Raw genomic sequence first — 17,146 nt, 5'->3', positions numbered from 1 at the left:
ATATTTAGTATCTGAGAGAAGAATATAATCTCTACCACTCATTTGCTATTTTCAGATGATAATTTGCTCGACAAATGCTGCTTTCGTCCCTTCACTCCCTCTCCCCATACGCTTTGATAATAGTACTTTTAGGGATGCATGGCAATAAAATCATGTTGAAGGGTCAGCTAAAATGCTATGGTACCCTACTAAGTCCCAGTGGATTGACTGTATAATCCTTGCGTTTTTTCCTTTCTTAATCATGTTGGGGTTTTCAGGCATACGTTTACTTTTTGTTCTTACTTGTAGATGGTCTGAAAAAGCTTTAGTAAGCTTCTGTAAATACCTTTTGCCCTTTGCACTCTGAAAACTATTGACTTTTTCTGGTTGGTTTTGATGTTGTTTGTTATCTTTCTCTTCTTTTAGGTCATAACCAACACCGCTGCCAAGTTAGTATCACATCTGCATAGTGCCAAGTTTTTGTGTGGCTCTGTATGTGTGAAGGTTTCTGGGTTAGCATGATCCCTTGTGTTCCTGCTGTGTCTGCTTGCAAGTGGAAGTATTTTTAAGAACTTCTTACTGGCATGGCAAGTGTCATGCACTGCCACTGGTGTCCAGTGGTGCTCCCTTCTAAGCACACCATGTGTTCAGCATTTCTTGGTGATGTTCTAATGCTGCAAATTGAGTTCGCATCTGAGCTTGCTTAGTTCTTGTAAATGGTTTCAGATGTTTTCATCTCTACAGCCTGTGTTTAATTCCTCCTAACTCTTTAAGTGGTCTTGAGGCCTTCAGGGTTTGGGGAACCTTATCTGAGCCTTTTTTGGTGTATGATTAGTGATGTATTTTTAGCCTCAACATTAAATTAATTTCCAACGTCCCACTCCACTAAAATTCAAATTGAGGTTGGTATGAGATACTGATATGGAAAATATCTAAAAAGTAATTTAACTTAGTAAACCCAAACAAGAAGCAACTATTGATTTGAAAATGTGATTGATCTGCCTTATTTAGGAACATTCACAGAGTCCTCAGCTTTGATATTTAGTTTTCTAGGGGCAGAGGATTGTCTCTCAATTCCTGCTTTCTGTCTCTGAACTGATGGTTGTCCAGAAATTGTTGGAGACTGGGTTAAATTCAGCATAAAATAAATAATTTTATTAATTAAATGTCAAATTTATACTGACAAGAGTTCAGAAATAGAATACATAAAGTTGAAATAATATTTAATACATATAATTTATGCTGACCTGGCATTCTGTGTTGATTTTAATGAGGTGTGGGGGTGATGTCAGGCAAATGATGTAACTCCTTTGGAGTGATGAAACTGTAGCCAATTTACACTGATAATTACTCTGATGCATTTCTCTTAGAAAGCAGAAGTTGCATTATTGGGATGTTTTTAATCTTACTTGCTTTGGGATTTAATTTTTCTGATCCTTTTGCAGTTTAGTAGAAAAATCTCCTTTATTCTGCAGAGGTGCTCCAGCTGTCTCTAGGGTCTTACCTTTGCCAGTGCGTCCTAGAGCACAGCACCTCTTACAAGCACTAATCTCTTCTGTTTACATCCAGAGTTACAATAAAAACTCTGCAGTTGAAAACTCTGTACCCTTTGCCTTTTTTTCTTTTTTTAATGGGAATCCTGTTAACTTTAGTGAAAGTTTTGACTTGGTATGTGTAACGTGACTAAAACCTCTTGAAAGACACCACTGAAACTGTTTAAATACCACAAGTGGAAGCCTAAATCATGACTGCTGCTATTGTTAGAGAAGTTTAGGGTGTTCTAAGATGACTAGCTTTTATTTTTCTGATTGTGGAAACCAATTGTGTTGAACTTTATTCTCTAAAAGTGGCATATTTAACCTCTGTCTTTTCATTCACACAGTCTTCTCAGATTTTGGGTATAGAATCTCTTCCATACTTCTAACAGTGTGGGGGAAAGACAACACTAAATTAAAGATCTTGGGGACCTGTGTGTTCGTAATTATCATGTGATCATCTAGGGTGTTATGAAGAAAAGAGATACCGTTGTTAAAGTAAGGCATGTGCATGCTGAAAAGTCAAGAGTATATCAACCTGCATGTCTGTGCATATCACCCTTCAACAGATGGTGTCAGTGTAATAATAATATTGTCACAGTTGATGAACAGAGACATATTTTAAATGTGAAAATGTCTTTTTAAAAAGATGGTTTTCACTTTTTGAATGCATAGTGCAGTTTTCCAGTCCCCTCCCTCAAAATGTTGATGTATGTAACTAAAGCCTGTGGCTGTAATGCAGCATGTGCTTACTTATGTATCTATTCCTTGAGCATGTGGCTTTTAATGTTCTATCAGGTATGTTGAATGATGTGTGACTGTTCTCTCTTACTGTCAATCTTCAGTCAGGGCATCCCACAAAACAAAAGGCTGAAAACACAGTGGAATCCCCTGGCCGGGTTCAGAGGTGGCACATCACCTTAGATAATCTTGGGAAAACTAAGTCAGATGGCCGCCAGCTTTACTTGATTTTCCTTTTTCCTCCATGCCAGGTTGAGGGTCCAGTTTGAACACTCACCCTCTGGGGCTAAGCTACAGCAGACAGGCACACTATTGTTCCCTTGCTAACCAGAGAAGCCGTTCAGCCACAGGAAAAAAGTCAGCCAAAGACATTATACTGGCTGATGAATTTAGGGTATAATGGTTTCAAACTGAAAAGGAAAAATGTTCCAATCAAATGGGATTACATTTTGCAGATTTTTTTGGGGGGCAGACACATATCCATTTCCAACTTTTGCGCTCGGTTCAAAGTAAACCTTTGTAAAATTATTTCCCAAAGGACAGAATTCTCAGTTTTGCCAAGTTCGGTGAGCGTACAAAATCTATACTGCTGGCATCCCCCTGCTGCTGGCAGGACAGGAACAGCAGACTAGAGATTCATCTGATCTTCCATAGGCTGGAGAAGAGCATCTACTTCAGTGACTGCCACCTGAGGTTTAGCTTGCTGATTGAAACTTCATGCAATAGTCAGTCCTAACTCTCAGACTAGAGCACGTACAGCTAGGCACTGCAAGGAAGCCAGGGGCTTTTTAGTTGAAGTCTGACTCATTCTGTTGCAATGGGAGCTTTGGTTAACTTGCTTGTCACTCATTTTCTCAAATAAGTGTCCTTCCTCATAAATGGAGCCACTGGAAAATATGATGGCTACTCTTCCAGCTGCAGTTCTGTTGATTGCAATGTAGGATATTTCGATCTGAGGCTGAGCATTTATCATGCTCTGGCAACACTTGCGGCTGGTTGTACAGACATTTTGGGAAGATTACTTTAGTTTTTGTGAGGAAAGCTTTGAAGATTAAAAAGCACAAGTACTAAATTTCACTATAATTAATAATCCAGACAGAATCTATTGGAACCTTCTAAATTATAGATGACCTGACATCTGTTCACCCCATTGCATTCTGTAGCACTTTGTAAGACCCTTCTGAATGAATGAATGGATACAGTGAATAAACTGGAAATTCTCTGCAGTATGTATTTACGTCCATGGGCATGCATATATACTTGTGTGTGTGTTTGTATACCCTTACATGTATGTATGCATGTAAGAATAGAATTTTAATATATGTAAGCATCACATAAATACTTAAGGATTTGTCATGAGCTTTTATACAGTGACAACTGTTGCACCCTTTTTTCTCTTTATACTTGAGCCAACACAAAAATGTCACCCGTTAGCAGAGACAGCTTTTATCTGTTACTTTGATGTCGTCTCTTATCCCCTGATCAGAAGCTTTTGTGGTGAGATGCCATGAACAGACACGCACGCTCCTCTTTTGGTACTTTTTTCTCTCACTTAACTGTCACACCTTTCTCCTTTCTTCCTCTCCCTTCCCTGTCAACCCTCACTCTTGCATAACCCAGCACGGACTTCACGGAGCGGTTCAACCCCAATGTCCTGAAGGACTCTGCCCTGTCTACACACAAACCCATTGAGGTGAAAGGCCTAGGCGGGAAGGCTACTATAATTCACGCCCAGTATAACACCCCGATCAGCATGTATTCCCAAGATGCTATCATGGATGCCATTGCAGGCCAGGCACAAGCCCAGGGTGGAGAACTTGCTGGGTAAGGTCATTTCCTTGTGTGGAATGGTGTTTTTCTGCATGATACCTCTAACAGTCCCTGCACGCATGACACGGCAGCTCTTCCTGGACCTTTTTTTTTTGAGTATCTTACACGTGAAAAAGACAAATTGGGCCTAGATAGTGTTTGAGGGCACTTAATCATTGTGAAGTTAAAAGGATGGATAGTTGGAAAATATAACATTTCTCTTTTGGTGCTCTTTCTAGAACTGGTAAACTCTGCAAAAATGTATCTAGTGCCCTGTATATGACATTGGATGAATTTTCACTTATGATGACTGTGCTTTGTAATAAGCACTGTATCATATGCACACCTCAGAAAAAACAGGAAAGGGGGGATGGAATTTTTATTTGATCCATGAAGAATTCAAAATATTTATTTAGTACTGGCTACTGTTCTATTCTCTAGTTCACATACTGTACATGTGTCTCACACATATCCTTTGGACTATGGCCAAATCCACTGATCTTTAATCCTGCTTTTCCAATGCATGTTTCTGGTAATCTTAGCTGATCATCTTATCCTCAATTGTTAAGACTAAACTGAAATTATACATGTGATGAATGTAGCCAGGTTTCTTTCTTACTTGGTATCTTTCTACCCAAAAGAGAACTTTCCTTCTTTTCATGCGACACCAAAATACAAGTATAACAACACACTTTAACATAGTTTCTTTTTGGTAAGTTAGCTGCAGGCCTATTAAAAATGTAGATCATTTATGTATTTGCTTGTGCTCCCTTTTACTGGCCATTTCTTTCCTTTTTTTCTAATTGCTTTTTTCCCCCCACTGATTTTTTTCACACCAGTATTATTCTGTTCATTGCAACTCTCCCTAATGATGGTACCCAAACAATACCTTTAGCTGGTTTTGACCGTGACTCGGTGAATCTCCGCAGGGGTATGTACACTCATTCCAATTAGCAAAGTACAATGAAAACAGTTCATTCTATCAGTGTTCTTTATAAGGGATGGTGTCTTTCATAGACATGGATTATGAGAGACATGTTGTGATATATTGACCTTTTCTACTAAATACTGTAACATTATAATGGGAATAATGATGTTTAAAAGTTTTACCTATTTAAATGGCGAGATGATCACAAAGTTGCACTGCTGAGCATGTGGGTCCTTTTCATTTTCTAAACAGCACATTAAAAGAATCTCTGAAATGCACTTGCAGTCATGGGATTGGCTCTACTAGACTGGAAAATGTCATCGTCTTTTCCCACCGGTGGAAGAGATCAAAACACCCTGTGCTGTGGGGAGTAGAAAATGCCCTTTCTAGAAAATCTCTGAGTGAGAGAAGGCCACAGAGTGCAACTAGAACTGGAAGACCAGCATGCGGGGGGGCTCAGGGATTTGTTTTAACATGCAGAATTATGAAGTGAAGAATCTGAATAACTAGAGAGGCTTGAATCATAAATCATAATGTGGTAATTAATTATATCGGTGTATACATATATCTTGAAAAGAGTCAAATGAATGGATACATAGATAAGAAATAAAAAGTAGGCTTTCATGGACTGTTGAGTCATTGCACCAGTCACAGCAAGAGCTGTGTTGAACGCCACTAGCAAAAGCTCTGTTCTAACTATTTTTCCTCATTTTGAACATGGAATCCACCTATTGCATGGCTGGTTTTGAAATGAGGTGATTATTTCCATTAATCCTTTTGTATCAGACAGTTCTAGAGGAACACTAGTCTTTGCAGACAACTAACTCTGTTCTCCCCCGTAATGTTGCAAAAAAGTTTTTCTGCAAGATCCAGTACATAAACTACTGTTTAAGCTTGTGCTTCGTTTTGGAATGCAATTCCTAAGCCTGACATTCACCTGGCCCCAGAATAAACTAATGTTTCTATTCTTGTATGCAGTTAGGTGCAGGGGAATCTCTAAATCTACTGTGCTGTGAGCTACAGCCTGTCTTGTAACTTCTGTTTTTTAAACTGGTAACAGTGACTAAACAATTTTCTCAGTAGATTGTTTTATTACAATTAACAAAGCATTTTTAGCATAGATATAAAGACAAGGTCTGTGCTGATATAATGGCCTATCCATTGACTGATAATCATTCAATTAAACCTGTAACTCATTTCCTTAAGGTGTTGCTTTGACCTTTGTGATATTCTGAACTTTAACTTGCTGTGGAAACCGAGGATGTTCTTTAGTTTGCTTAGCTGATAGAGTCTGAGATAAGATTATGCTTAATGCAGAAGTATTTGTATGAGAAGATTGTCATATAAAAGCAGACCAAATTGTGTGCTGCTTCAGTTTGTCTCAATTCTCTGGCTATAGTTTGGTCTCAGCACTTAATTGCTCTTCTTTGGGCTTTTCATTTTACATTAGAGGTAAGCCCTGAAGCCACAGGGTGATGGTAAGCATGTTCAGACTGCAGATCTAAAGGGCTTCTGTTCTCTGTGGCAGACAATAGCTGGAAATGCTGCTTACTGCTTTTATCAGTGATGAAGAGAAAGGCTTAGGGTAAGAATTCATTTTATAGCTTGACCATTTGAAATTGGTTATGTTTTAGCTTAGGTCGGTGAGATCAGAATCAGGTTCATGTCACTTAGAAAATAACCCATGGAAAACACGAAGGAAAGCATATAAATTATTTATACTGCAGTTATTCAGACCTCATGCTGGAACTTAAAAGTAGAAAAAAATAGAACGCCCTGACTTTATATCTCTTCTGCTCTATGTTGCTTTACTTGATTTTGCTATACCAAGAGCCAAGAGTTGCAGTAAAACCATGTGGTCAGTACATTTCGAGTACATTTCTGTTAAACCTCTTCTAAATTCTGTTATGCAGTTTTAGCCAAATTCACAAGTCATGTAAGAAGACATAAATCCAATAACTTTGTCAGGATTAAGATCTAACAGTTCTAGTAGCAGAATCAATAATGTGATTGCACAACCTAAAGTCTTATGTGTCCTCTACAATAAAGTCAACTTGGCCAGATAATTTACCAGTCTAAATGAACTGTTTGTAAGTTGGATTAGTTTGGTTTTATTATTTCTTAAAGCTTTTTTCCTAATATCTCAAGTCACAATATTTTATCAAATGTCTACACTAGGGGTAGAGCACTACAGTGTTCCTAAGTTTTTACTTATGTACTTCAATCTGAATAATGACTTCAGGGAGTGATTCACATGGTAAGCCTTAGTTTATAATGAATTCCAAGAAAAAAAATCACATTGCTACTCATTCAAAGAGGTTTGACTGTCTTTAAAGCTTGTTTTAATGTTATTAGTGTGTGACTTATATGATGATGTGAAAAAAGGGGACAATTTTTTATTGAATCCTACTAAAATACCTTGGCCTATAATAAGGAAAACCCTCAAAAGCTCTAACCCATTTGGGAAGAATTTTTTTTCAATAACATCAATTTAAAGTAATATGCTTAAAGATGCATGGTATTTCTGCACATACACACCCAGATGGAAAAAAATTAAATTAAGAAGAGGTATAACAGACGTATTAACATGGTTATGTGCATCTTTATGCTGTCTGTAAGAATCAACTGTCACATTTAGGTTTATGAAATGCTTATAATCAACGATGCGCTCTATTTTACACTTCCATGCTGAGTGGCTTATATGTCCTAGTTACTCATCTACAATATAATTATGATCTTAAAAAATGAAAAAAGCCTGTTGCATTAAAGACAGAGTTGGAAATATTCCAATGTATTGCATTAATTTAGTTCAATTTATATGAGCGTGTTTCACTCTGCTAGGGAAGGTTAATTCACCAAGCTCCATTTCCTGCCTTAATCATCTACCATAAGGATATTAATGTCATATTAATGCCACACATTGCTACTGTGAAATCTGTGGTCCAGCCTTTAGCGTTTTTTAACTACCTTTGAGCTAATGGCATTATCTATGCACACACTTTTACACTGCTTTTTTGTATATTGTGGAAGATAATATGTCATAATAGAAGAACAAAGCGTTTCAGCTAGAGGATTTAAACACAGGAATTTGAACTGTCCATGACTTGCACACTGCTGTTGCCACATCGGCAGTGCTATCTATCTAGTGGTTTATTATCCACCCTACAACAGTCTGCAGCTGTGAAATTTGCTATTACATACAGCAGTTTTTTAAACTTCAGTGGGATTAAAAAGTAAGTCTGGGGATGCAAAGTTAACTTGGCCAAAATCAGGCAGTCACCTGTGACAATATTACAGGGCAAGGTCCTGTCTGGTTTTAGCCAGTACCCAGACATAGGCCTGAAATGCCTCCATGCTGAGGGACTTCTTTATGTAACTTTTATGTTCCGTGGCAGAGCGTAAACAGAAGGGTCAGGCTTTTTTTAAGCTATGCTCCATCACGTAGGTGATTGTGGTGAAACATATAAAAGAAAAATAACTGGGTTTTGTACCCTGGTGGGTCCTCAAGGAAGTGAGAAGTTTGCACCTACCTGGGGGTTATGAGGAATATAAATACTCCTCTAAGAAAAAAAATCCCATAGCATATATATATATAAACACACATCATGTTCCTGAGCCCCTTGCAGTCTTACTCGAAGGACACGTCCTGTGGTATTGTTAGGTGCAAATCCATTAAAAGAGCGTATATTACACAGTGCTGAAGAAGAGGAGTGTGTCAGCTGGAAATACTGATATTTAAGGCACGACCTGGTAATGGTTTTTTATGACAGTTATTGCTGTATGTAGGACATCAGACATAGTTCTTGGCTTTTTCATGATTCCTCTCAGGCTTTCAAACCCAACTTCTCTGTAGATTTTCTCTGCATAATGGCAACTTAGAGAACACTAACTTTGAGTTAACAAGGAAGCAACTTTTATAGCAGGTAACTGCTCCTGGAACTTTATAGCAGTGACGTAGCTGGAACAAATGGCCCTGAACTTTTAAGCCATTTCACAATTTTGATGAAGTTGAGCATGCTGCTTGCAAAGCACTGTATGGAATAGCACATTAAAGCTGTTACAATAAATCACATGCTTCAAAAATAGATCTTGTATTTAGAGAAGTCATGGAGCCAGGTTATGCCAAGCATGCATCATCCCATCAGCGTATATTTCTGCAGCTCTGTTAATTTTAATTGTATGCTATGCAAAAGTTATTTTCACAGGGAAAAAAACCCGCTATTAAGTTACTAAGTCTGTTTCCAGCTTGCATCATGAATCAAAGAGAGGTTGCCACACTTGTGCTACAGAGCTTCGTAGCTTTGACTTTAGGTGTGCAAAAGTGGGAGTTTCTTCCTGGATCTATCTCTTTGCAAGTTCATACTGCGGAGATGTCATAAGACTCTGAGATACAGTCTGCTGTTAAAGATTTCAGATACAAAATATGTACGCAAGTGTGGAGTGCAAGTATAGACTTCTTATGCTTCACATGTTTAGTAGACAATGAATCCAGAGTTATGGCAGCTGGAAGTTTAACTCAGAGTTTGGAAAGAATAATAATCTCTAGAAAAATTTATAAAAGCCTATCACATTGTTTTTATAATGAAATACAGTTTTTCTTTCTAATTGCATCCTTAAAATACAGTGGCCCCAAACTGTAATAAGACATAACATAAACCAGTATCAACATGAAGCTGTTTTTATAAGAAGTAATAGGGGACAAGAATGCTCAGAGGAATAAATGGTTTTGCCTGGTGTACTCTCATTTGCCACCAGACATTATTCTAACCGCTTTAAACTGGTGGCTGCATTGGCTGAAGAATCATGAATAGACATGTCCAAGCATTTTCACACTGGTTTGAATATGCAGATTTGAATGATAACAGGCTGTTTCAAAGATAGAATGAGCCATAATATTCTTCATTCACATAAAATCAACCTATAAGGGGTGTTTTTGAAAAATGGCATTTTCAAAGCTGTGTTTTGGATTGCTGTTAAGCTGGATGAGAAGCTAAGACCAAAGAGGTTGGGATGACAGCTACCCTGTGCTATTTCACAATGTTTCACTTTCTGAATTGCAGTACCCTTCCTCTTAAAGATCCTCACGTAGACAGTGCCTCCCCGGTGTATCAGGCTGTGCTTAAAACTCAGAACAAGCCTGAAGATGAAAGCGAAGACTGGAGTCGCCGTTCTGCCAATCTGCAGTCCAAGTCTTTTCGCATCCTTGCCCAGATGACTGGAACAGAGTACAGTAAGTGGAATAACAAAACATACCCCTCATCCTGATTTTAGACTCATGTTTTTATTTTCTTAGCCCAGTATTAGCAACTAATACTCAAGGAAGACTCACATCCAGTGTGTAGTCATTGTCAGTAAGGGCTAAGATCGGAGAACCCTGGGTGTAACTGGAGGGAACTATGAAATCAAAGTTTCAATCTCACCTTATGCATTATGAGGAAAATTCTTTGATCTGCCATGGGTCTCACCATGGAAGTATAACAGACTCAACAGTAAAAGAGCATTTGGGACCCCGTAGTTGTTCTTAGCTACAAATCATATCTCCGCAGTGTAATCTTTCATTTTCCAGCAGCCTAGACATAAAAAGCTGTCCATTCATTAGAAAAAAAGATAAACAACTTATATCTCTTGTCACAGTCTCACAGAAGTGACACCCAGTATTTTCTCCTTAAATGAATCGTCTCTCGTGCTTTCCTGCAGAACAGCTGGCCCTCTCTGTAGGATCATTGTCTACAGCTGTGAAACATTGCTAATAAATGAATGAGAAAGTCTTTGCAATAGCTGCTTTTCTACTAATATCTTTCCTAGCTCTAGGGACCTGCTCCTCTTCATGCTGTTCTTACAAAATCCGCTGCTGTGAAGTCAGCATGAATGCACCTTTAGATATGCTTCTAAAGAACTTAAAATTTCACCAGAAAGCAAATTCTTTCCTTCCTGCTTTCCTTCCTTTTTTAACTGAAACTTTTTTTTACCTGCAGTGCAAGATCCAGATGAAGAAGCCCTGCGGAGGTCAAGGTAGGCAACTCCCTGTGAAAAATATGGCTTTCTACTTACTGATAACCAAATAATGTTGTAAACCAGCATTAATATGAACGTACGTTATTGTACTTTTGTCTTCAAATATTCTAATACATTTACTTAAATCACTAAAAATGCTATTAGTGAGAGGCATTTGAATGAAAAGGATAACAAATTAGCATGGTTTTAGGAAAGACAGTGCAGAATTCCTGAAGTGTGTGTCCAAATCTGAAAACTCTCTGCACATGCAACTTTCATGTACTTTATTGGGTCTGTGAATGCAATGAGTTCCTAAGACCAAGCCTTGTGTAACTACTTGATTGTGTAACTGGATGAAAATATATAATGTTGTGATAGCACTGAAATTTGTGAGCAATTTATTTGGATGACCCTGTGAGCGACATTTTATTCTCCTGAAAAGAAACTGTAAATGAATTGTTTCCACCTGTATCCATAATCACTTGCTTATGTTTTGTTTGGGGTAAACACAAACAGATTTGTAGAATAGGGAAGCACAGGACTGCTTTTGCTAGTGGCTAAATATATTTGCATCATATGATCTACCCAGAACACTGAAATAGTGGATATATTCAGAGCTATAATAAGGAATTCAGAGATATAATAAGGAATTATCATCTTATGTTGTCTTAGATTGCCAGGAAATAGATTTATTACAGAATTTTTTGTTGAGCTTAAAAACTGCAGTTGAATGGGAGCATCCTGCATGCAAGCCTGATTTTCCGTTTGCATATTTCAAATCCCTGTATCACGTTAGCTACTCTGAGCCGCCGGCTGGGTTTGTGATGTGTTTGATACTCAATCCACTTACTCCTTTTTGTAATTTTTCTTTTTTTTTTTTTTAACAGCCATGTGGCTTCTATAAACGTTCTGAGCTTTTGATCTCAGTGCAAGTTACAAATGTTGAATCAGTGAGAAAGATGCGTGTCATTTTTCCCTGTGAAAATAAAAGTATACTTTCAGTTTGTGTTTGCTATAAACCTTCCATTGCAGTTCACTGAAGTTCATGGCTAGGTGCCTGAACATCAGGCTTGGTATTACATCCCTCAGGGATTTATTTCTTCCCTCAAAGGTGCAAGCTTAATTCTGATTAAATATATTGTGCATTATCTGTTTTGATGTAATAGCATGCATCCAAATCCTTATTATGATGGGATTTGAAACATTATGCTGAACTTACCAGACCCTATATATGTCTGAGAGTAGTCTACTGTTTTAAAGAAATAATCTTTCTAGCTGTAGTCTGTGGCTTTGGAAAATAATAGATATTGGGAACTTAACGTGGTATCAGATTTGTTGAAAATAACTTTTTAGTAACTCATCAACATGTGTAAATTGCATGTTCTAGTCAGTGTAAGTGAAAGTACATGACTATATCCAGTGTGCTTCACACAATTTTTGCAGTCTTGAGGTATCACTCTGGTTTTTTTCAACAAGAATAGTTATGGTTATAGCTAGGTACAGCTGCATTACCCAAAGAGGTTCAAGGGCATTCATTGGTAGAAGAGGCAGAAGGGAATATATACTAGGTAGTTAAGCAGTGTAGGTGGCGTGAGCTCTGGTGCAAGGAATGAAATGGGGTCTCCTTCCTACCTGATAGTGCTTGCCCCATCTTGGTGGCCTCATACCTACCTCAAACATTGCACATCCTCCACTACAGATCTCGTAGCAACAGCCCTGGTTATGCATGCATCCATCATATACCACTCTCTCGGGCATACTGGACCCCCCTTCTGTTTAATCTTTCGGCAAGGCCCCTGCCACTTTTGGTTCTGTAAAGGATGGAAGGACCTGTGTCAGATGCATAGAATCTGTACTTTAACTCCACTCTTCCAGTACAAAATGGAGTAGAAACTCTTCTTCAGTATCTACTCTAGACAGCCTGTACAACCATGCCTTCCTCCATGCCCACAATTTGGGATCACCTGGAAGGCTTCCTGGGCTCCCAAAAGCAAACGGTTTCCATGGAACTATGGAGCCTGAGTCTTGCCAGATTCAGCATGCATTAATCACATGCTGTGCTGGCATTCTGGAAAAATCCTTCATGTTCCAAAACTTAAACTGCCAGAGATTTCATAGGATGGGGAATTCTGGTGTCTGGGCATGCTGTGAGCAGTCTCTCTCTGGTGCTTTCTGTTGTCTCCCTGTGTCAGCTCTTCAGTGTAATCAGCAAGAACTGCATGAAATGGCGATCAGGTTTCTTATAAATGATTGGGGGTGGGGGGAATTAAGAAAAAACCCCATGTAGCTTAGTTTTGGTGGAACTGTTTTGCATAAAAATAGTCACTTCTGGATTGCTGCTTCTAACTTCACGACATATGCTCTTGAACGGAACCCATAAAGCTCAGGAATTTTCAGGTGGCAGAATATTCCTTTCAGTTAATGAGTGCACTGCATGATTCTCCTTTGCTCATGCTACTGCTATTCTGAAGGCATATGTAAGATTATAACTTGCTATGAAAACTTTCCATTGCTGTTGTGATGATTGTTACGGAATATTTTCTGGAAAGATGGTATCCATTTCAAGCCAAACAGATGTTTCTGAATACCTTTTCCTTGAATGGAGGGGTATGTCTTTAAAGCAGTAAGGGAATTCTTAAATTTCACGTAAGACTCACTGTAGCTAGTATGCTCCAGTGTAACTTGCAAAAATGCCATCATGAAGTTTCAGCATTTCAGCTAGGAATGCTTTCTATCTTTGGATTACTGAAAAGCACGAAAGATTGCTTGAGAAGTCATATATCAGGACTCCTTCAGGAGTGTTACTTGCATGGCACTGTGTTATTAGGAACAGAAAATTTAGAAATATCAATGAATGTGTTGGCATTTACTGTGTGTATTGTTTTGTGCTTTCTTCAGCCTGAGGAGTAAAAGCAGCCCAGTCTGTTCATTTCTGTTTGGCTGGTTTCACTCTCAAGTTCTGCTGCATTAACACAATTGTCTTGCATTTTGGGTGTAAATAATGAGAGGAAAATTACCTTGTTTGCAGTGAATCGATGACATTTTGCAAATAACCAGAACATTTTATTTTCCATTCTGTTTGGTATACTTCTCCTTGACCATGTTCGCATCCCACAGCCTCCTCTTCCTGTTTATACTATTAAAAAAAAAAAAAAAAAAACAAACCCCAAAACTGAATTTGAACTATAGAACATCTAGAAAAGATAAAATCCTGAGAGGTGCTGAACATTGCTTGCAACGTGCTTGAACACCGCAGCTTGCAAGCAGAAGTAGCTAGGGGTATTCGCAGGAGGTGGCCAATGCTTCACAGGACTGTGCTTTGAAAATCCCATGCTGTTCTGCTTTTTGACACAAATGACCAGAAATACTTATGCAAATGTGAACACTTGCATATATACTCACTTGCATTATACTGAGAAAAGCTAGAGAACAGTACTGCTGAAACCAGTGGCTGGTGGTCCTTCCAGGAAGGATAGCAAGATATATATATAGGCTGCCCTAGGTATTACAGAATGGAAAATATCTGCATTCGTTTTGCTCATGTGTGGGGTTAACTTTCACTGACTGCTCAGCTGGGGGAGGGAGGAAAAAGCTGAGAGAATCTGCTGGCAGGAAAACAATGAGATTACACTGCATTTCTAGCAAAAGCAGCCCTGTAATACCAAGCACAAGTCAAAGAATATGAAGTTGCATCAAGTTACTTCTCAGAAATGAACAACTCCAGAACCTCTTGTACATGGTCCAAACAGGATCGCGCAGCCTTCCTTGTGCTGATTTGAAAGCCAAAGAAAAAATCCAAATAAATTGCTATTGCCCTAGTTATAAGGCAGGGGAGTGGTAGCCATGGTCCCTAACCCCTTTCTTTCTCCCTCCTTTCTTTCTTCTCTGTGTGTGTGTCTCTCTCTCTGTCTTTCTCTCTCTCTCCCTTTCTTCATGCCACAGGGAAAGGTTTGAAACGGAACGTAACAGCCCACGCTTTGCCAAATTGCGCAACTGGCATCATGGCCTATCAGCGCAAATCCTTAATGTTAAAAGCTAAAAGCCCACGTTTAGCAGCCAAATACATGAGACAGAGAATTACAGTAGAAAATTAACTGCTGTCCTGAGTTAGAGCCTGAGTGTCACATACAGAGGAAATACTGCTAGGGCCTTTCTTCTGAGTGCCTGTCTTCTGTAGATTCCTATTGTTAGCCTGTTATCCATTTGCTGTCACTGAAAGTAAAAAATAACGATACAACCTGGTTCATGTTCTTCATTATAAAGTAGATTAGCTTTTGTCCTTTACTGTATAAAATGTATCTTCAGTATACAGGAGAACATCCCTGTTGTACTCTCTTGACTTTAATTCTAGAAGAAAATGGGAGGGAAGTTATTGACAGTATTTTGTTAGGAGGAAGAGGAATGAGACATTACTGAGTTTTACTGCTGTAAAGATAATTAAGTAGGAGGAAGAAAGATAAAAAGGAAAACTGGCTGAGCCTTGCCTAGACTTTGCTAAATGTACAACATACTTAGTTTGCATAGTTGAATGATGCTGTTTGAAATAAGATATTACCAACATGAAGTGATATTTCTTCAATATATTATACTGGTAGAAGTCACTTGCTGAAACCGTTGCTGTAAGTTTTCTGTTGGAAACCTGAATTCATCATTATATGAATCCTGAGCTGTGTTTGCTCAGGATCTGTGAGGAAATGACATTTTGCTAGAGGTGATTTAGGAGTGAGAAGAACATATAGTACTACTGTTGCACTCAAGTTTGTAAAAGCATCTGCAAGTTTTAAGGAATATGTAAGTTTTAAAGGATTATGTTGCCCACTCTGTATCACTCTTGCTTCGACCCACATTTTTTTTCTGTATATAGCAGCATGCTTTCTCTGAAATAAAAGGTTTTAAAACTAAAATAATTATGTGCCTGTTTTACAGAGTACTTTATTCTGTTTCGAAACAATAACTGCTTCAACTGATTATTGTGGAAGGAAAAGTTCTCCCTCCTTCAATAGAAAATCTGGTCAAAAAGCTTTCTCCTATTACCTGTAATTATTACTGACTTTTAAGTTATCTGAATTAGAATAAACCTGACAAAGCAGTTGAAAGAACAACAACAGAAATGAACAAATATTGTATTAGATGTGAATGAGAACAAAGCATAGTAAATACATGTTAGATGACAACCTATTGATAATATCATTTAGCATTTCCATTCAAATAATACCCATTCTCTGGCAATGATTATTAATTTGTGCCCATGGTGAAGGCAGTAGAGACATTGCTGATGCTTAGAATGGGTTCTCTTTGTTTTAACATTACAACGCTTTGCTTTTAAGCTGTCAGACAAGATATGGCAAACCTATACCAAAGGCCCCCAGGTTTTTCTCTTTTCTGTTTGAAGTACACCAAGAGCAGTGTCACTCCCCCTTTCTAGTTTATGCTCTGACCATTAAATGAAACAAAAAATGCAACTCAATTAAACTGTTTGTGGTTTCCACAGAAACACTTGATGTTAGCCCTCAACAATCTGCTTTAGGAGTCCTTAGCATTGATTGAAGCAAAAGTTTCTGGTGATAAAAGGCTGCTCTCTGAAATGAAAGGTTGACTCTGTTGCGGCCCTGCCTACAGCCCTCAATATTTTATTTTTTCATTAACTTCTATAAACTCCAAATTAGGTACCTATATCTGGTAGCAGTGATTTTGATCAAAGAGATTAGTGCCTGAGATTAGATTGAATCTCTTGCACTTTTTGCTGCTTCCAAACATCTGGAGTTCATACCAGCAGCCCATAGAAGAACAAAGTTCATTCCAACTCCCATTTTTTTTTCTGCTTTATGTAGAGGAAGAAAAAGCTACTGTTCATGGAGAATTGGGTGTGAACCAACAAAACAGTGGAGTATTTAAAGGAAAATAAATAATCTAGCTATCATACTTAAAAAATAGATTTTTTGTGTACTATTTAAGAGTAAATGAGTACTAGTTCCTTTTAAAATGCATTTCACTTTTCTTGGATAATTACCATAGCAATTCCGTTAGCATGCCATTTGGTGCACAATATCCATTTGTATTCTCCTTACGGGAACACAGACTCCGATCACACCATCTTAGTAGTGCCCGTGGAAAATCAGCATAACTGCATGAAATAAGAGCAACATTTTAACTTTTCCTG

At 38.2% G+C, this 17,146-nt stretch overlaps 1 protein-coding gene across 2 annotated transcripts in view; it reads left to right on the top strand.

Annotated features, from left to right (window-relative positions):
• The window catches only part of LDB3 (LIM domain binding 3), an 80,315-nt gene extending 65,290 nt beyond the window's left edge, over positions 1 to 15,025 (top strand). Inside the window, exons 5-9 of one of the 2 annotated variants that reach the window (XM_030488847.1) lie at positions 406 to 428; positions 3,876 to 4,079; positions 10,053 to 10,222; positions 10,968 to 11,004; positions 14,929 to 15,025. In XM_030488847.1, coding sequence (XP_030344707.1) covers positions 406 to 428; positions 3,876 to 4,079; positions 10,053 to 10,222; positions 10,968 to 11,004; positions 14,929 to 15,025 — 531 coding nt within the window. Of the gene's footprint in view, positions 1 to 405; positions 429 to 3,875; positions 4,080 to 10,052; positions 10,223 to 10,967; positions 11,032 to 14,928 lie in introns of those variants that run through there. The other variant, XM_030488846.1, reaches the window with a different exon arrangement.
• The last annotated feature ends 2,121 nt before the right edge of the window (positions 15,026 to 17,146 follow it).

The sequence above is a fragment of the Strigops habroptila genome, chromosome 5 (assembly GCF_004027225.2).
Source record: "Strigops habroptila isolate Jane chromosome 5, bStrHab1.2.pri, whole genome shotgun sequence".
NCBI lineage: Eukaryota > Metazoa > Chordata > Aves > Psittaciformes > Psittacidae > Strigops > Strigops habroptila.
The sequence above is the reverse complement of the archived record's forward strand: the minus strand, read 5'-3'. Positions and strand labels throughout refer to the sequence as shown.